The sequence below is a fragment of the Brassica napus genome, chromosome C6 (assembly GCF_020379485.1).
Source record: "Brassica napus cultivar Da-Ae chromosome C6, Da-Ae, whole genome shotgun sequence".
Taxonomy (NCBI): domain Eukaryota; kingdom Viridiplantae; phylum Streptophyta; class Magnoliopsida; order Brassicales; family Brassicaceae; genus Brassica; species Brassica napus.
In genome coordinates this window covers 24420719-24440581 of record NC_063449.1, presented here as the reverse complement: position 1 = coordinate 24440581, position 19863 = coordinate 24420719, and the positions used below count along the sequence as shown (strand labels likewise).

General features: G+C 39.6%; 3 protein-coding genes across 4 annotated transcripts; 2 read left to right on the top strand and 1 right to left on the bottom strand.

The window, feature by feature from the left end:
• Positions 1 to 1871: 1871 nt before the first annotated feature.
• On the bottom strand, positions 1872 to 4238 carry LOC106406526 (diaminopimelate epimerase, chloroplastic-like). Its single transcript, XM_013847210.3, has 9 exons — positions 3894 to 4238; positions 3649 to 3816; positions 3482 to 3552; positions 3335 to 3392; positions 3091 to 3270; positions 2917 to 3001; positions 2765 to 2824; positions 2610 to 2683; positions 1872 to 2125 (listed from the first exon to the last, which is right to left on the bottom strand). Exons 1-9 carry the CDS (start codon positions 4176 to 4178, stop codon positions 2009 to 2011), a joined length of 1098 nt encoding a protein of 365 aa, XP_013702664.2. The 5' UTR covers positions 4179 to 4238; the 3' UTR covers positions 1872 to 2008.
• A 129-nt stretch (positions 4239 to 4367) lies between these two features.
• LOC106406217 (serine/threonine-protein kinase AFC1-like) lies at positions 4368 to 7552 on the top strand. Of its 2 annotated transcripts, none has more exons than XM_013846839.3 (13): positions 4368 to 4549; positions 4681 to 4867; positions 5022 to 5196; positions 5281 to 5307; positions 5428 to 5581; positions 5668 to 5716; positions 5793 to 5907; positions 6132 to 6223; positions 6351 to 6507; positions 6596 to 6660; positions 6744 to 6841; positions 6924 to 7029; positions 7110 to 7552. In XM_013846839.3, the coding sequence occupies exons 2-13, from the start codon at positions 4712 to 4714 to the stop codon at positions 7302 to 7304; spliced, it is 1389 nt and encodes a 462-aa protein (XP_013702293.2). In that variant the 5' UTR covers positions 4368 to 4549; positions 4681 to 4711; the 3' UTR covers positions 7305 to 7552. The 2 variants fall into 2 exon arrangements, with proteins under 2 accessions (XP_013702293.2, XP_013702294.2); XM_013846840.3 differs by having other exon boundaries at positions 4391 to 4549; positions 4723 to 4867.
• A 99-nt stretch (positions 7553 to 7651) lies between these two features.
• LOC106406218 (protein SLOW GREEN 1, chloroplastic-like) lies at positions 7652 to 8933 on the top strand. The gene has a single exon (XM_013846841.3). The coding sequence runs from the start codon at positions 7798 to 7800 to the stop codon at positions 8788 to 8790; it is 993 nt and encodes a 330-aa protein (XP_013702295.2). The 5' UTR covers positions 7652 to 7797; the 3' UTR covers positions 8791 to 8933.
• The last annotated feature ends 10930 nt before the right edge of the window (positions 8934 to 19863 follow it).

The following is a 19863-nucleotide window of genomic DNA, read 5'->3' as shown; positions in this document are numbered from 1 at the left end:
TTTTTCAGATAATTTACTATTTACTATTTATATATATTGTTGTGATCATGTCTGTGATTTAGTTAGGTATATAATTGTTTAAGCATTAAAAATATATAAATATTTAACATAATTATAAAATTTATATTTTACGTAATATATGTATATATAGTCAATGATTAACTAATTTATCACTTATTACATTAATATAGAATTTAAAAAATTGTATTATTAAAACTAATGACTCACGTTGAAATTAGGGAAAATTAATAACATAAACTGAATATAAGATAAATCTAACTATGATGTTATCGTTAGAATTTGTTAATATTTACTTATTTATTAGTTAATTATTTTAATTTCATGATAAATATAAATATAAATTAATTAATATAGATTTTTAAACAATAGTATAATTAAAATTAATAATTTATCCTAAAATCATGGAAAATATAACACATAAGCAAATTCACTTCTTAAATAATAATATAGATTAAATATTTACATTATGTAAGGAAGTTTCAATATGTAATGACATAAAACATAAATTATTTTAAATATTAAATAGTAAACACAGAACATTGTAGAGGTCAAACATAATGTTTGGATGCAATTAGAATCTCATGATATAACCATATGGTTCTCTTCTTCTTATTACCCAATATCATTCGTCACGTTTCTTTTCTTCTGTATTTTTTTTATATTTTTATTATTGTCTATTTTATGGAATGGAGGGCTTTTCCTGCAAGTTAGATCGTTTATCCGCATCACTTATGCAGTGTCCTGGCGTCATTCTTGCAAGATTACACAGCTGCCAATAATTACGCATTACCGTACATACACGTCCTGTCATTTACATATCGTGATATAGGGAACTGATCAGGCTGAACTTTACCTGGAGAGCTGGCTACTGAGTTTGTTTAAAATGCGAAGTCTAATTAAATGTTTCATTAGATTGGCATCTGGTAGTCTTGATTGCATAATGGCAGGGCGGCTGAGGAGGGGAGACAATCGGTGCGACCGCCAGGGCCCAAACCCGTATCCCCCGTATATTAATAGTTAAGGGTTTTAATTTTTTTAAAAAAATCTATATTTTTATATAAAAAATTATAAATATAATAAATAAAATTGAAAAGGGTCCAAAAATATTTTATATGCATATAGTTTTATTTTCATCACAAAATATACAAAATATTACTGATTAAATTTTAAAAATATTTTAAATATAAATCTTAAAAGGTAAAAACATTTTTGTCCCAGGGTCCATAGCAATGGTAAGGGGCCCTGCATAACGGTGAACTTGTTCTCTTGCTTTGTTGAACGGCTGTATAATTGCAAGTGCTCGGTCGACCTGGAATCTAAAAATTAAAATTAAAATATATAATATATATATATGTAATTTTAATTTCTAGATATACTGTTAAATTTAGAACAGCTGTATAATAGCAAATGCTAGTAGAACAGTCGACCATGAAACTAATTAAAATAAATATATAGATTATGATTTAAATTTTTAATTTTTTTAAGATATACTGTTAAATTTAGAATTTATAATTTCCAAAAAAACAATAAGCATAGTAGCATACATATAGACAAAACTATTTTACTATTTTATTAAATTTTCTGTTGAAAAAAATTGAAAGAGACTAGAAATCATATGAGACAATACTAAGGTAATGTGATGTGGAACAACCTTGCTGGGCGTATTTCTTTGGAGATAGGAAAAATTTCGAAGGAATGAAGTTAGTTATACATTCTTTAAAGTTCTAAATCCATTTCTTTTTATGAAACCATGACTTTTGATAATAGTCTGCACATGTACAAGTTTAACCTTATCGGTAACCAGAGTGAGTGAGAGAAGAGTGTTTTAAATCTATGAACATAAACGCACATACTCAGAAGGTTTGGAATTTTACTCTGAAACCCCGAAAACAACACAAGTACATAAACAATATTCATGAATCAGTTCCAATGAAACACAATCTTAAGTCTTAACAAGGGTGAGAGACAAGTCAATGACCGTGAACACTTAGAGCAGTGCTGATCCGTAGAAGACAGCTTCCGCAGGACCCGTCATGTAGATATGGTTGTCCTCCTGCCTCCACTCTATCTCCAGTGGTCCGCCCGGCAGATCCACCGTGCATTTCTGTTTCACCATGACCAATACATAGCTCGAGGTCAGTGTGTATATATATAACACATGCCGCAAATCTCAGCTCATGATCCCAAAAAGATTAAGAACGCATAACTCTTTACTGATAGATAGAACAAAAGGAATACAAGGTTCTTTCTCCCACAAGAGATCAACTCTTGCCAAAAGATCCGGAAAGGATCCCAACACGGCGTAGAACCCTTGTCCCCTCGGCTAAACCTATGATTAAGAAAACAAACTCCCTCCCCGTTACTTCACATGTGTGAACTGTGAAGCTTATTTAAACTCAAATGTGCATACAAAAAGGAAAACCAATCAGTTTATCTAGCACAACGTCTGTTTCTCTAAACTATCATGCTTCATTTCATGTATATATTATATGGAAGACTAGGAGCTGCATACTATTGTATAATCTGATCATATTATCAAATTATGAAACTGGTATCCAGTTCTTTTAGTTCTAAAGTTCGAAACTTACCCTGTTGGCTCGACCTTCAAGGACTGCTGCAACAACCAGAGCGCAAGCTCCAGTTCCACATGCCAAAGTTGCTCCTGCGCAGTATGTTTAAGCTTTTAAGGAAACATAGAGTGCTAAAAATTTGACAGAGAAGTTAGTTTGAACGATTAGCTGACCTGCTCCGCGCTCCCAGACACGCATTTTTAAATGAGAACGTGACAAGACTTCCACAAACTCTGCAGATAAAACGCAAAGAACTGTAAGACAACCGTAAGAGATATAAACTCAAGATACGATAGAGAAATATAACCCATTAATCTCCACAAACCTGTGTTAGTTCGAGCTGGAAACATTTCATGATGCTCAAACTTTGGACCAATCTCTGGCAAGTTCAAATCATCAACCTTCAGATTCTGGTTTGACACAAGAGTAAAATTACAAACGGTGAGAAACTCCATATGTCGAAGAATGAATAAGAGTCTAGGAACGCAAACAAACGCACCGGTCCACCCTTTGTACCAAATGTGATACAGTGAGGATTGCCCATACTAACACAAGTCACATTCCAGGTGACTCCATCAACAACTAGTTCTGCCTGAACAACAGCTTCACCTTTGGTCCCAGGCAACTTGGTGGGCACATCTTGTGCTTTTAGAATCGGTATCCCCATGTCAACCATAACCTGTTCAATCACAATGCAGTAAACAACGAGATACAAAAAAACACATCATCCGAATGATTTATACCTGTCCATCATCTTGAATTTCAGGAACAATCAGGCCAGCTCCGGTATGCATTGTAAAACTGCCCAAAAAGACATCACAGATTAATAGCAAGGAAGCAAGCATGACCAATGTTCAGAACATGTTTGTGCGATACAGATAAAAAGATACCTATGCTTCCCCTGCAAGTTCTCAAGCTCAGCAATGAACCTTGCAAAGCATCTAACTCCATTACCACACATCTACAATAATAACAAAACCCAAAAAGCCGTTATTGACTTGCAAATGAAAACAAGAACTCACTCAAAAACATAACACAAAATCGCAAAAAGGCCCACCTCTGGTTCACTTCCATCTGAATTGAATATCCTCATTGTGTAATCAGCACCATTGACTCCCGGCATTGCAAAGATAACTCCATCAGCACCAACACCGAAGTTCCGATCGCAGAGCTTCGCCACCTGCTCTTGAGTGATCTTAGGTTCCGATGAGTCTCTGTTATCCACCTGACAAGGAGAAAAGTCTTCATCTTTGAAACCGTATATTGGGATTTGGATACATTTTGATTGGAAAGTAAAGTTACCAAAATGAAGTCATTGCCGAGACCGTGATACTTCACAAAATGAAGAACTTTTTTGGATTCTCTGTTTTCGAGAAAACTCGACGGCGATGTTTTCTCGGCGGTGACGGCGTCCATTGAGGAGGAGGACGCTGCAGACACGCGAAGCCTAGCGCTCCCAACGCGATATTCTCTCTTGATGGAAGGGAGCGAAAGAGAAGAGACGGAACCTAGCTTCCTGGAGAATGTGTTTGAGAGTAGGCGCGAGTGCGGCGCGACGGAGACGGTGTTAATGGCGGCTATCTCCATCGTTGCTTCCGACTTTTTTTTTCTCTCTCTCTCTCTGTTCCAACTCTACTTATTTGGGAGTCTTTGAAGAGAACATCGTGTTGTTATTATGTTTAATAACTAAACTCTGCGTTGTCTCTTTCGGTGGGCATCATAAACTACATGTCGTTTTGGAGTCGTCAGATATTTTTAAAAAAGCCCATTGAAAACTTCGTAAAGCCCATCTCTCTCTCCGCCGTCTCCTTCCTCTCTCTCTCTCTCATTATTTCGTTTCAGTCTCTGTCGCTGTCAAATATTTTCTCCTGATTCTCCAGCTACAATTGAGAGTGAAGATCATTCCATATCTCCGATCTCAATTCCCGTAGATTCAATCTTTGTGAGAGAGATTTACGGTTAGTTCCTTTGCTGCATTACTTTATGCTTTTTAAAAAAAATATTATTTAGGGTTTTCGAATTTCAGAATCTTATCTCCTTAATTCGATTCTAATTCATCCACAATCATCCCTTGGGTGTTTGATTTCAGCGAAGGATTTGAATTTATAATAAACCCATTAATGCAAAGCAGTGTGCATCGTGAGAAAGCTAGCTCGATCGCCATGATCTTGGAAACTCGGAGGAATGTTGAGTTCCCGCATAGGAACGTCGATAAGCGTCCGAGGAAACGGCCTCGGTTAGCTTGGGATGCTCCTCCTCTTCCTCCACCATCCACGGTTGGTAACGAATTGTCCACATATATACTAAATTTTCTGTGTTTGTAATCTTCAACGACACTTGACTGCTTAAAAAGTTTCGATCTTTTTGTTTTTTGTTTTTGCTCGAGCGCCAAGTCTTTTCACAACTGGTGTATTTGTATCTTCTCTTCAGGTATTTCATCCTCCGTTGTACTATGGTCCTGAGTTTGCGGGTGGACTAGTTCCCAGTTTTGGTTACCCAAACATGTTTTATAACGGGCTTCCTCGTCAGGGCTCTCCTCCCTGGAGACCAGATGATAAAGACGGCCACTTTTCCTTTGTTGTTGGAGATACTTTAACTCCACGATGTGAGTCTTTCAACATCTTATCTGTTTCTTCATCAACCCTGTCCATGGATGGAGGTTAACTGCCCTCTTCTGTTGTGAATGCAGATCAAATTCTCAGCAAAATGGGTGAAGGTTAGCTTACTTCTTTGCTTATATTATATGTAGTAATTGTGATTAGTCTATACTTTTTTATTCTGTTCGATATGGGGAAGATAAGTAATCTCATTATCCAGTGGATTGTATTGCTTGCAGGTACATTTGGACAAGTACTGGAATGTTTTGATGATAAACACAAAGAAGCTGTGGCGATTAAAGTTATACGCTCCGTACCCAAGTATCGTGAAGCTGCCATGATTGAAATTGACGTGCTGCAAAGGCTTGCAAGGCATGATGTTGGTGGTTCTCGGTAAGAATTCTTATTTTCCTCTTTACTAATTCTTGGTTAGTGTTAAGTTTATTGCAGTTTGGTATAAGCTCTTCCGTTCATTGCAGTTGTGTGCAAATACGGAATTGGTTTGACTATCGTAATCATATTTGTATTGTAAGTACTTGTTACCTTTTGTTTGATAAGTTTGAGATCAAAAGAACTTGCGGATGGGTTTAAATGGTTTCAACAGGTATTTGAGAAGCTTGGACCGAGCTTATATGACTTTCTCCGCAAAAATAGTTACCGTTCATTTCCTATTGACCTTGTTCGAGAGCTTGGCAGACAACTTTTGGAGTCTGTAGCATGTGTGTGGACTATTCTTTACCCATTCTTCTATATAGTTGTCCATCAGTGCCATAGATCATTCTACTTTCTGAAACTTTTTAGCACAAGACTTAGGCATTAGTAGTAGTTATTCCTTAATCTTTTATCTTTTGATACTTAAATTTCCATGGAATCCAAATTGCTCCGACTGCAATGTCTTGAGTTGTTTACCAGTGTTCTCAGACTTTGTTCATTCTTTTGACAGATATGCACGACTTGCGGCTGATTCACACAGATTTGAAGCCCGAGAACGTTCTTTTGGTATCGTCTGAATATATCAAAATACCTGATTATAAGGTGAGTAATCAATTATTGCCAAGCTAAACGCATCTAGGTTCATGGCTTATGAGATATGCATCCATTAAGGAACTTGTTTAACTCGAGTTGGTTTGACTTTATTTCTTTTGTGGTCATGAAAATCTAGTTTCTATCACGACCCACGAGAGACGGTTCATACTTTAAGAATCTGCCAAAGTCAAGTGCCATCAAGCTCATTGATTTTGGAAGTACAACGCTTGAACATCAAGACCATAGCCATATCGTATCCACAAGGCACTACCGCGCACCAGAAGTTATCCTAGGTAAACTTTTTATTTACACATTTGTGTAGATAATAATTTATTAGTTGCATAGCTATCTGTATTTTAATATTTTGGAACATTGTCACAGGGGTTGGATGGAACTATCCATGTGACCTGTGGAGTATTGGTTGCATACTTGTTGAACTTTGTTCGGTGAGCATCTTTCTCTTTTCATGTTGTTCTATACTCCAGGATTCATATCTCAACAGATGTTTCTTGTGAATAAATTCTTGCAGGGAGAGGCGCTTTTTCAAACGCATGAAAACTTGGAGCATTTGGCCATGATGGAGAGGGTCCTTGGACCATTACCTCCTCAAATGGTGCTCAGAGCCGAGTAAGAACAACAAGTTCATCCGGCGGAATATTAAACTGAAAACTTTTAGTTTCTTATATCAAAATCAACACGTTTCTTGCAGCCGGCGCTCCGACAGATACTTCAGGCGAGGCGCAAAATTAGACTGGCCTGAAGGTGCGACATCAAGAGACAGCTTAAAAGCAGTGTGGAAACTTCCCCGGTTACCGGTAAATAATTTCTCAGTAACTTTGGACTTGACATTGGCTGCTCTGCAATATTGAACTTAGTGACACCATTGTTTTTGCAGAATCTGATAATGCAGCACGTGGATCACTCGGCGGGTGATCTGATAGATCTGTTACTAGGGCTGCTTAGATATGATCCAACGGAGAGGCTCAAGGCAAGGGAAGCACTGAACCATCCCTTCTTCACTAGAAGCCGGGAACAGAGTATTCCCTTTAACCAAAACCCTCATCCATTTTTATATAACCACAAGAACTAAAAAAAGAAAAGAAGAAACTGCAGATTAATGTTTGCATAAAAATCTGGTTTATATGTTCATGTATAGAAATGAAAAGAAAGAGAGAAAGGCATGTCCCTTGCTTGGTTTTTTTCAGTTTGTTGTTGTGTTTGTTTCTTGTGTTCATCTTCCGACCACGACCAAGGTTGTCGTTCGGTGGCTGTTTGAAAAGAGTTATTACAGTTACTTTACACCTCAAAGTCAGTGTGATAGTGTGATCATCTTGCATATTATGCAGCTTCATGATGTCTGGTGATTGAAAACGACAACTATAAACAACTCTTTATACAAGTTGTGGTACAGAAAGAGATCCAAACACGTATCCGATCGAAACCTATATTTGGGCCCGTATGGATCCGTCAAAGCGAGAGACTGAGGCCCACGAAAGATAAAACGGTGGCGTATTGCGGATGGAAAAGCTTCATCATCTTCTTCCTCAGCTATCTCCCTTACTGAATGGACAAGGTTTATCTCGATGATGGAGTCTCTGGGAAGATTACAGCCATTTCACCTTTCCTTCCCGAAACACCCAACATTTGCCCCCTTCAGACCATTAATCCGACCAAACTCCTCTTTCAAACACACTCCAATCAAAGCTTCCTCCTCCAAATCACAAAACCCTATCACCCCTCTCCAAAAGTCCACACCTTTCCGCCTCTTCAAGTCCACATGCATCACTCTAACAACCACCGCCGCCCTCCTCTTCGTCAACCTCCAGCTCAAACCTGCGGCGATTGCAGCTCCCGTCGCGCCTCCTCCGTCAACGGAAAGCAAAGAACAACACGTCACCTTGGAAGAAGAAGAGAGAGCGCTTGAAGAGCATTTAGCAACTCACCCTCCTGATGTAGACTCTCTTCGTTCCTTGATGGAGGTAAAGATCAGATCTCGAAAGCTCACAGAAGCTGTAGAAGTAGTCGACCGTTTGATCAAACTAGAACCCGAGGAACCAGAATGGCCTGTCCTCAAAGCTAACATCTTTACATACAGTGGAGAGATAGACTCAGCTAAAGCTTCATTCGAAGATATTCTTGCTAAGGACCCTCTTCGCGTCGAAGCTTATCACGGCTTGGTCATGGCTTATTCCGATGCAGGTCTTGACTTGAATGAGGTGGAGAGTAGGATCGAAGAAGCCATGCTGAGATGCAAGAAGGAGAATAATCACAACGATTTTCGAGATTTTAAGCTTCTTTTGGCGCAGATTCGGGTGATTGAAGGGAAGCACGGTGAAGCATTGAAGCTTTATCGAGAGCTTGTGAAAGAAGAGCCAGCAGATTTCAGACCGTATCTTTGTCAAGGTGTTATATACACGTTGCTGAAGAAGAAAGACAAAGCAGAGGAACAGTTTGATAAGTTTCGAGAACTTGTGCCTGAGAACCATCCTTACAGAGAGTATTTCATGGATAATTTGATTGCTTCCAAGCTTTTCTCAGAGAAGACGCAGCGCGAGATGGCTGGATCAGCGAGTTGATTTGTTTTGGTGAATCATATTGAGATGAATAATGTTTAGTTGATTTTGATGCTTTCTCGTAGATGTCTGATTAGGATCATAAGTTGAACACTTGTATTTGAATCACAATCTCCTGTCTAGATGATGCTCATCATTGTTCATTAGCTTGAAAAGAAACAAAACTAGTTGGCAAATTAATTTACTTGACACATGGTCTAGATGATGCTTAGGCATTGTTCATTAGGTAGAAAAGAAACAAAATTACTTCGCTAATGGCTCACACAGATGATCTGTGACATAAGACTAGTCACTCATTTCATTTGGGACGCTCGAATCTTCCAATGAGTGGAGAAGAGGGAAAAATGAGTGGAGAAGAGGGAAAGAAGTGTTGGACGTAGAAGAGAAGAAGAGTTGAGTAGTATTGAAGATTAAGAATAAAGAAGTGAAGGGAAAACTTCTATTTGAAGTGGAATCTTTGCAGTTATGGTTATTGAGTGAAGAGTGGAAGTATAAATAGAAGTGGTAGTTGAGCTGAGCGGATTATGCTTTGATCTTGAATGTATTAGACGATATGAGTCTTTCCTTTACGGTCGCTATGAGACCGGTGATTTGTACTTAGTTCGTTATGAGAACTTGAGTACTTATCACAATCAAAGTGTATCTCTTTCATTGATCCAATAAGAAGCTACGAGCATTATTCAGTTACGTAGATCGAGAGTCTATCATTGGTGCGGCGAAACTCGATCGAAGGTCTCGCGAAGTTACTGGAATGGAGGAAAGGATGATCGGAGGTAAACGAGTGTTGACATCAAGCTCAGATCTACAACAATCGGTGAATCTACAACGTTTCCAAGATGATTTGGAGCTGTTGAAGATCAGTTGTGATTCCGCATCACGAGGTAACAGAGCGGCGTCGGAGAGGTTCGAATCGGTGGAGAAGAAGATCGAGACATTGGGAACGGAGTCGAATCTCAAGTTTGATTCGCTGGAGAAGCGGATGCTCATTATGACGGAGATATTGACTCGAATCGAAGATACAGCGGTGTTGAATCAACGATCCGGGAAAGAGATTGCGTCTTCTTCGCAAGCTCCTCTTGATCAGGTACCGGTACTTTCATCTGAACCCGAACAATCTCCTAGGCAGTTAGGTTATCGGGGAATTCAACATATTCTAGCGAATCGTGATAAATTGTTGCGTAAGATTGATATGCATGTGTTCTCTGGTCCACTCCCGTTCGATTGGATCTCGCGTGTTGAAAGATTTTTCAGATTTGGGAACTACAACGAGGATGAGAAGCTGAATCTAGTCTCTCTGAGTCTAGAAGGACCGGTTCTGCAATGGTTCAACGGCGAAGTGCTCAGTGATCCTTTTGTGAGTTGGGAGCAGTTCACCAAGCGGATGTTAGACAGATTTGGCGGTCCCATTGACAATGATCCATTAACAAGGCTATTTTGTTTGACACAAGAGGGAGATATTGTCGACTATGTGAACGAATTTGAGGCTTTGAGGAACCAAGTTACGGAAAGTGATGAGAAGAATCTGATCAAGGTGTTCTTCAACGGTCTTAAATCTGAAGTGAAGGAGGTTATTCGCATGAAGGAACCTGTGAGTTTGACATACCACAAGCTGGCGGTTTTGAAGATGCAGAGTACAACTTTTTGTAAGGTTGTAAGCTCAGCTTCGAGTGGAGATGCTCAGCGAGGCTTTCGTCGTCAAACCACGACAGTCCGCCCTGGTCATCAGTCCAACAGACAGAATGGAGATAATCAGAAGCACGATGCGGGGGCAAATAAAGAAAATAATCCGCAACAACAACAAAACAACTTTAGAGCGAGGTTACAATATTCGGATGTAGAGTTAGATCGTATGCGAAAAGAGAATATATGCTTTAGATGTAAAGCACCATGGACACCACCTCATAAGATGGAGTGTCCGAACAGACAATTGTGAGTGTTAACAGTGATAAACGGTTTAGAGCTTGAAGTGGTCTCCAACGAAGAAGAAGAGTTGCAGTGTGACCAAGAACAACAAGTCTTACACACTTTATCATTAAACTCGTACTTGGGCATTGACTCTCCTATGACGACCAAGATGAGGGGAGAGATATGCGGAAAAGAGGTGATAGTCATGCTCGATAGCGGAGCATCTCACAACTTCATTTCACATGAAGTTGTGGACAGGCTACGACTGAAAATTTATGTTGTCAGTAGCCTGGACGTGTTGTTGCGTAATGGTGTGACTTCGAATGCTTCGGGAATTTGCAGAGCAGTCACATTTCAACTAAACAATACCAACTTCACAAGTGACTTCATCTCTTTTGAACTAGGAAACGTAGATGTGATACTTGGTATTCAGTGGCTTGAAACCTTAGGCAAGTGTGAAATGGACTGGAGAGAGCAGGTCCTTTCCTTTGTCTATAACGGGAACAAGGTAACTTTGTTGGGAGAGAAGGTGTTACATTGCACCAAGTACTCCTTCAAGTCTCTGATGCCAGTCTATAAAAGTAGTAATGAAGGAAGATAAGTGCTTCTTACTACTTCTACAGCAACATCTCCGATTCCAGAAGTTCGTACACAATTCTCAGAGTTACTCCAAGAGTTTGAAGAAGTGTTTGCGATTCCTACAACTTTACCACCAGTTCGTGCAAGGAACACACGATCAATCTAAAACCTGGAGTATCAACAGTCTCTGTTCGCCCTTATAGATACCCTCACGCAAGAAAAGTAGCAATGGAGCAAATGGTCAGTGACATGTTAACTACCGGGATCATAAGACCAAGCACCAGCCCTTTTTCGAGCCCAGTGCTATTAGTAAAGAAGAAGGATGGGTCTTTTCGCATCTGCGTCGACTACATGGCATTGAATAGAGCAACTGTGTTGGATAAATACCCAATACCAGTCATCGATCAACTACTTGATGAACTACATGGAGCATCTGTCTTTACCAAGCTTGATCTAAGATCCGGTTATCATCAGATCAGAATGGTGGAAGAAGATATTCATAAAACAGCTTTCAGAACGGTGGAGGGACACTACGAATTCCTTGTGATGCCCTTCGGTCTCACCAATGCCCCAGCCACATTTCAAGCATTGATGAACAAGGTTTTCAAACCGTTTCTTCGGAAATTTGTTTTGGTGTTTTTTGACGACATATTGGTCTACAGTAAAGACCAGCAATCTCATGAGGAGCATATTCGTCTGGTGTTACAAGTATTACGAGAGCATAGCTTGTTTGCAAATCAGAAGAAATGCACTTTTGGAGTGGCGAAGATTGAGTATTTGGGTCACATAATATCAGCTCAAGGTGTAGCTACTGATTCAGAGAAGATTACAGCTATGAACGAGTGGTCGTTACCAAAGACAGTTAAGCAACTCCGAGGGTTTTTGGGTCTAACGAGATATTATCGAAAATTTGTCAAAGATTATGGGAGTATTGCTCGGCCATTGACAATATTATTGAAGAAGGATCACTTCGCTTGGTCCAAGGAATCACATGTTGCATTTGATGACTGAAGTATGCAATGGTTCATGCAACGGTATTAGCCTTACCATAATTTGAGCAAGTTTTTGTGGTGGAGTCAGATGCGTCAGGATTCGGATTGGGAGCTGTCTTGATGCAAAACAGACGACCAATAGCGTATTTTAGCCACACACTCACTCCACGCGAACAACTAAATCCAGCATATGAGAGGGAGCTCATGTCAATCGTCATGGCTATAAGGAAGTGGAAACATTACCTGATTGGACGCAAGTTTCATGTTCACACATATCAACGCAGTCTCAAGTTTTTGTTGGAACAGAAAGAAGTCAATAAGGAGTATCAGAAATGGTTAACGAAGATCTTGGGATTTGACTTTGAAATATTCTACAAACCAGGCCCTGAGAATAAAGCAGCGGACGGCTTGTCAAGATCTATGTCGGTATCTTGACGGTCCCTAAAGTGCTTCAGTGGGAAGATTTGTATAAAGAAATTGCAGAGGATGGGTTGATTCAGGAAACTATTCGAAAGATTCAAGCAGGGGAGTTGATTTCAAAGAAGTTTCAGGTCATTGAAGGGAAATTGTGGTCTAAACATCGTCTGGTGATACCGAAGTCATCTCGTTTCATTTAAGTGATTCTACATGAGGCTCATGACAGTAAGTTGGGAGGTAACTCAGGGGTTCTGAAGACAGTAAAACGAGTTCAATGTTCATTCTTTTGGAAGGGAATGTACAAACAGATTCAACAGTATGTAGCAGCGTGTGCGGTTTGTCAGACGCACAAGCATTCAACACTATCACCAGCTGGACTTCTTCAACCACTACCTATTCCAGAGCGTGTGTGGGAAGACATCAATATGGACTTCATAGAAGGACTTCCTACTTCGAATGGGTTCAATGTCATCTTGGTAGTGATTGACAGCCTCAGTAAATATGCTCATTTCGTGAGTCTTAAAGCATCCATTTACGGCTCTTGTCGTTGCAAAGAAGTTTGTGAGCGAGGTGGTTAAGTTGCACGGGTTTCCCCAGAGCATCGTGTCTGACAGAGATCAAATTTTCTTGAGCTCTTTCTGGACTGAGGTATTTCGTTTGGCAGGCACAACACTGAAGTATAATACCGCTTTCCACCCTCAGACTGATGGTCAATCAGAGGTACTTAACCGTTGTTTGGAAACTTATTTGTGATGCTTCAGTTCTTCACACCCGAGATCGTGGCATACTTATTTGGCTGGGCTGAACTATGGTACAACACTACATACCATAAATCACTTCAGTCAACCCCATTTAAGGTGTTATATGGGCGGGATCCTCCTCCACTCTTGCGGTTTGAGGCAGGTTCAACGTCCAATTATGAATTGGAGAAGGCTTTACAGGAAAGAGATGTGGTCTTGGAGTCACTTAAACAGAATCTTCTACGTGCTCAGGAAACAATGAAGTCACAGGCTGATAAAGAGAGAAGAGATGTGGTGTTAAATGTTGGAGATATGGTGTATTTGAAATTACAACCTTATCGACAGAAGACAGTGGCCAGACGTTTCTGTCAAAAGCTAGCTGCAAAGTTCTATCACTACAAGAAAACAGCAAAGATTCTGAGAAAAAAAATCGTCGGAATTTCGTCGGAATACCGTTATTCCGACGACATACCGACGAAACAAGTCGTCGGAAATAATTCCTCGGAATTTCTTCTTTCGTCGGAAATCCCTCGGAATTTTCCGACGGAATTCCGAGGAAACAAATTTCCGAGGAAATTCCGAGGACCATTATTTTGTCGGAAATGTCCTCGGAATATACCGAGGGAGAACTTCGTCGGGATATTTCCTCGGACGTTCATCGATCGATGCGTTTTAGACATATATACATCGATCGATAGGAATATACCGACGGAACTGTTCCCTCGGATTATACCGAGGGACATCTTCCTCGGAATATTCCGAGGAACACGTTCCTCGGAATATTCCGAGGGAACAGTTCCTCGGTATATTCTGAGGAACATGTCCCTCGGTATATTTCGAACGTTTTTTTTGTAAACAGATCGATCGATGGATTTATGTCCAAAAACGCATCGATCGATCGCGTGAAAAATATAATTAATTTCCTCGGAATGTAAAAAATATTAATTTTTTTAAAAAATAAAATTTCTGAAATTTAAATTCGAAAATATGAAATTAAAATTAAAATTAAAATCATATTAATTAATATTCAAAGTTTCACAAATAAAAATAAAACATTCCGAGTTTTTGGGAAAAAAAAAATAATCTACGGGTCTGGCACGTCCGGGAACACCTCGTTCGGGTACATCCTCTGCATCATCTCCATCATTTGCTGGTTCAGCCTCCTCTGTGCCTCATAGCCCGCCTGTTGAGCCGCCATCTGGGTCTCCAACAAAGATATACGATCATCTTTGTCCTTCAACTGAGCCGTAAGTACTTCTGGATCAACAAAGGGCGGTGGTGCAGAAGAAGGAGGAACCGACCGGGTGCGACGACCCAAACCGACCAAACGTCCCTTTTTCTTTGGAACCGACTGAATAGAAAATAGCCAAATTTACAAATTTAAACCAAAAAATAAATGAATTGAACTTTAAAAAAAAAAGAACTTACGGATTCAACGATTTCGTTGATTCGACCTCGAGACAAGTTGGTCGAAGCCGTCGAAGCGTCATCCTCGGTTTGAAGCTGAGACACTTCGTCTACCACCTGAGTTTGGACCAGGTCGACCACGTCCCTCACAAGACCGTCATCAATCTGGCCGGTCTTCTTGTTGGTATACGCCCTCCTCATTAGGGCGAGATCATCAACCGGCTCGCCATCATTTTCTTCCGCCTTGAAAAAAAACATAAATTAAAGAAACATTAGAAATTAGAAGAAATGCACAATAAATTAAAATTCTGAAACTCAAATAATTGAAGAAAAAACATTTGAACTTACCATGCGATCTCCCAGAGTGGCAATAGATTGAGCACCCAAGTTATGCTTGTAGATGCCCTTCCCTTTACGGTCGCTCCTGCGGTTGGTGGAGTTGGTGGAAGAAGTTTCTTTCGTCTCTTCCTTATCCCAATGCGCACACAACTCCTTCCAGACCGTGTCGTTCATCGACTTTGGTACCTTTTAATATAAAAAAAAATAGTTTATTAAATTTAAAAATAGTTTAATAAATTAAAAAATTGTTTAATAAATTAAATCGAACCTTATTGATTTCCCACTTTTTCTTCCACTCGTGGATCTGCTTCCCATAGTTGTCCATAACTTTATGGACGAAGTGGTGATAGATAAAGAGCGTCTCATCGGAATTCCAGTTGAACTCTTGCTGAAAAAAAAACACAATTAGTAAAAAATTAATATTAAAGATTAAAAATATAAGTAAAAAATTAGAATACTTACCGCAAACTGACGAAACCACAGAACCTGCTTTTCGGTAGGGAAGTGAGTGAAAGTCGGATGTCCCTTGTCGAGGGCCGAGTACATCATACGGTTGATCCATGCGCTGATCCCGTTCCCGGATCGGTTGAACCTAATAAAAAGAACAAACGGTTAATAATGAATCAAAATTTAAAGAAAAAAAATGTTTAATTACCATGTTTGACCATGTCCATGTGGATACGGAGTGAGATACGGAAGATGGTCACGACCGGGCTGTTGAACCAAATCCGCAACACTCATCACTCCTGGAGGACCCGGAGGAGGAGGAGCGGGTGCAGCAGCGGGAGCGAGAGGAGCAGGAGCGGGTGCAGCAGAGGGAGATGTATGGTAGGAGCTGTGGGGCGAAGGGGAATCCTGAAAATGGGTGGAATCCCGAGACTGGCTCCCCGTACCACCACGACCACGACGCTGTCGAGGCCGGATCTGATCATCATGAGACCTGTAAATTAAAAAAAATATATTTAATAAATACAGAAATATATAAATTATTATTTTTTTTTAAAAGTCTCAAATAATTTAATCACAAAAAAATATTTATAGATATTAAAAATATTTAATAAATATATAAAAATAGTTCTAATAAAAAAAATAGTTTTAATAAATAAAAAATAGTTCAATAATTACAAAAAATAGTTTTAATAATATATATATATATTAAAAATATTTTTAAATCCCAAATAATAGTTTTTAATCAAAAAAAAAGTTGTATAGATATTAAAAATGTTTTGAAAATCAAAAAATCGAATTTATATACAAAATTTTTTTTGTAAAATCCAAAAAATCGAATTTATATAGAAAAATCGTTTTGTAAAATACAAAAATCGATTTTATATACTAAAATCGATTTTCTAAATACAAAAAAATAAAAAAATAATAAAAAAATTATAAATCAATTCAACAAAACAAATTATTCAACTAAATCACAATTCTAAACCTATTATACAACCAAAAATCACAATCCTAACCAATCACCTTAACAAAAATCTATCAAAACTCCACAAAAACCTAACAAATAGAATCTAAGAGAGTGGGATAGGGTCCTTACATGATTTGTGTAAGAAAAGGGGGAGATCGCCGGAGATATCGTCGGATTTCAGGGGGAAATCGCCGGAAAAAAAGAGAGGAATCGCGCAGAGGAAGAAGAGAGAAATGGGGAAGAAGAAGTGGCTCGTGGTTATAAAACCTAGGGTCCGACGGACATTTTCCGTCGGAATTCCGTCGGAATTTAAATTTCAATTTTCGCGAAATATTTGCCCGGTAAAATGAAAATATATGCCGAGGAAATTCCGAGGAAATACCGAGGAACACGTGTTTGGGGTTTCAAAACATCAATTTTTTTGGGGTTTTTCATTTGTTATACAATTGTAATGTATACCATTGAGGATTCTTTGTATAGATTAGCATAAACCATGAAATAACAAATTTCAAAACTAATTGAAAGTATTCCCTATACCATTCATTAAAACGTATAAGTGTTTCTCTTATGTTGTGGGATTTCGTTCATACAATCGGAAAAGTGTTAATTAAGGGGTAAGGAACAAATTTTAGACTTCATAAGTAACGTAAGACACTTAATAAGGGTTATGTAGGTGTTATTCAAACCGCAAAACGTTTTTTCCGGTTTAAAACCCCTATTTCCTCGGAATTTCCTCAGACTATTCCGAGGAAACCCTTGTCTTCCTCGTAATTCCGTCGGAATATTCCGAGGAAATTCCGAGGAACTAGTGTTTGGGGTTTCAATCTTGTATGTTTTTTTATAAACGCATCGATCGATGCGTTTGTTTAGAAAAACCCATCGATCGATCACCAGATGGACGAAAGCCGTAAGAATGTGATCGATCGATTGGATTGAACAATCGATCGATGGAACAAATCTGAAGCCTTCCTCGGAATATCCTCGGAAATCTTGTATGTTTTTTTATAAACGCATCGATCGATGCGTTTGTTTAGAAAAACGCATCGATCGATCACCAGATGGACGAAAGCCGTAAGAATGTGATCGATCGATTGGATTGAACAATCGATCGATGGAACAAATCTGAAGCCTTCCTCGGAATATCCTCGGAAAATCTTGTATGTTTTTTTATAAACGCATCGATCGATGCGTTTGTTTAGAAAAACGCATCGATCGATCACCAGATGGACGAAGCCGTAAGAATGTGATCGATCGATTGGATTGAACAATCGATCGATGGAACAAATCTGAAGCCTTCCTCGGAATATCCTCGGAAAATCTTGTATGTTTTTTTATAAACGCATCGATCGATGCGTTTGTTTAGAAAAACGCATCGATCGATCACCAGATGGACGAAAGCCGTAAGAATGTGATCGATCGATTGGATTGAACAATCGATCGATGGAACAAAATCTGAAGCCTTCCTCGGAATATCCTCGGAAAATCTTGTATGTTTTTTTATAAACGCATCGATCGATGCGTTTGTTTAGAAAAACGCATCGATCGATCACCAGATGGACGAAAGCCGTAAGAATGTGATCGATCGATTGGATTGAACAATCGATCGATGGAACAAAATCTGAAGCCTTCCTCGGAATATCCTCGGAAAATCTTGTATGTTTTTTTATAAACGCATCGATCGATGCGTTTATGTGGAAAAACGCATCGATCGATGGGTGTGCGAACAGAATTATAAGGCAAAACCCGACCTTTTTGGATCTAAACCTCAGAACTCTCATCCCCTCCGATTTCCCCTATAATTCGCCCCCCCCCTTTTTCTCTCTCTATAATCATCCGATTTGAACAATTTTGGGCTCTATTCCCCTTGATTTTTCGAGCTCTACCTGATTCCTACACTCGTTTTCACCCTAAGACAGGTATACTCCGCGAATCTCCACATTCTGAAATCGTGTTCTTGAGCAATTTTTTGGGTTTTGTGTATTTCTTATTTCCGTGTTGATTCCTTGATCAAATATGCATGAAACAGATGTTTAAACATGGAATAGAACACAATTGTCTGTGATCAACGAGTTTGTAACAGGATTTGAGATGATTTACGGATTGACAATTTTTTTGAATTTGGTTTTTTTTTATCACAACTCGATTTCGCTTTTCATTTTCATGTTGCTTTGAGTTCTTAATTGATTATAACCATGTTGAGAGCAATGATTCTATTTTGTAGAGAATGAAGCGCACAAAAATGTCAGCAAAGAAGAACCCACAAGAAGAGGGTTCGTCTCATCTGGAGAAGCAAAGGCCAAAGAAGTGGGATAAGTCTGATACCACCCACTACAACAACATGAAGAAGGTAGCCGTTCCGGCTACACAACTAGCATGTCCTGAGACGATGACAATATTGGGAATCCAAGCAGACATTGAAGGACTGTTCCAGAACATGGGTCTAGGCCAACTATGCAACCTCAACGAACCCACTTATCCGGAGTTGGTACGCCAGTTCATAGCATCCGCATACGTCACCCGTCCCGATGATAGGCATCAGGAAGGTTTTCTGGCATTCGTAGTGCAGAAAGTATACTATGAGGTAACTTTCACAGACCTCTGCGGACTATTTGGATTGAGTGCAGGGGAGAGGACATCTGGTCTTTATTGGACTTCAGAGCTGTTGAACTTCTGGGAAACGATTGGCACAGGGGTTTATAGATCTTCTCAGGCAAAGGAGTCACTTATCCGGAGCCCAGTACTGAGATATGCCACACGCCTCATTGGCTCATTGCTATACGGGACAACCACAGCCGCATCAGTCACGCAATGGGAGTTGTGCCTCCTGTACCAAGGTGTGAGGCATTTGCTACCGGCATTTGGAAACTCTACATTCCCACCTGCTACTGCCTTCAACATGGGAGCGGTGCTGGCCGCAAACTTAGCAGGATACAAGGGGAAAGTAACCAAAAAAAAGAGCAATGCATGTGGATTTGGTGCAGTGATTACTCGGATCCTTAGACATGTGGGTGTAGACTGCAAGAACCAGGAGGTAGCACTGGACAGATCGAACAACATTGCTTGGAACTACCTGGATGTCATTTCTCTAGTAAGTAAGGAGTTCATAGCTGGTCCCCACTCGAGGATCCATCGGGATGGTCCTTACGTCTACGTATTCCAGGACCGAGCGAAGAAAACACTCTACTGCCACCTACCTCAGATCGGTCTCACTTCTCTACTTTCAGAGGCTGCAGTTGAGTTCCTACCCCCTGCTACCGCACTAGTAGACAAGCCATCCTTC

Bases quoted from the DNA above. Each gene is read 5' to 3' on its own strand.
- LOC106406218 (XM_013846841.3), top strand. From the start codon at position 7,798: ATGATGGAGTCTCTGGGAAGATTACAGCCATTTCACCTTTCCTTCCCG.
- LOC106406526 (XM_013847210.3), bottom strand. From the start codon at position 4,178: ATGGAGATAGCCGCCATTAACACCGTCTCCGTCGCGCCGCACTCGCGC. The intron at 3,002-3,090 runs GTGCGTTTGTTT...GTGTCAAACCAG, and splicing joins TTGGTACAAAGGGTGGACCG to AATCTGAAGGTTGATGATTT. The intron at 2,684-2,764 runs GTCAGCTAATCG...CATACTGCGCAG, and splicing joins TGTCTGGGAGCGCGGAGCAG to GAGCAACTTTGGCATGTGGA.
- LOC106406217 (XM_013846839.3), top strand. From the start codon at position 4,712: ATGCAAAGCAGTGTGCATCGTGAGAAAGCTAGCTCGATCGCCATGATC. The intron at 6,224-6,350 runs GTGAGTAATCAA...ATGAAAATCTAG, and splicing joins TCAAAATACCTGATTATAAG to TTTCTATCACGACCCACGAG. The intron at 7,030-7,109 runs GTAAATAATTTC...TTGTTTTTGCAG, and splicing joins GGAAACTTCCCCGGTTACCG to AATCTGATAATGCAGCACGT.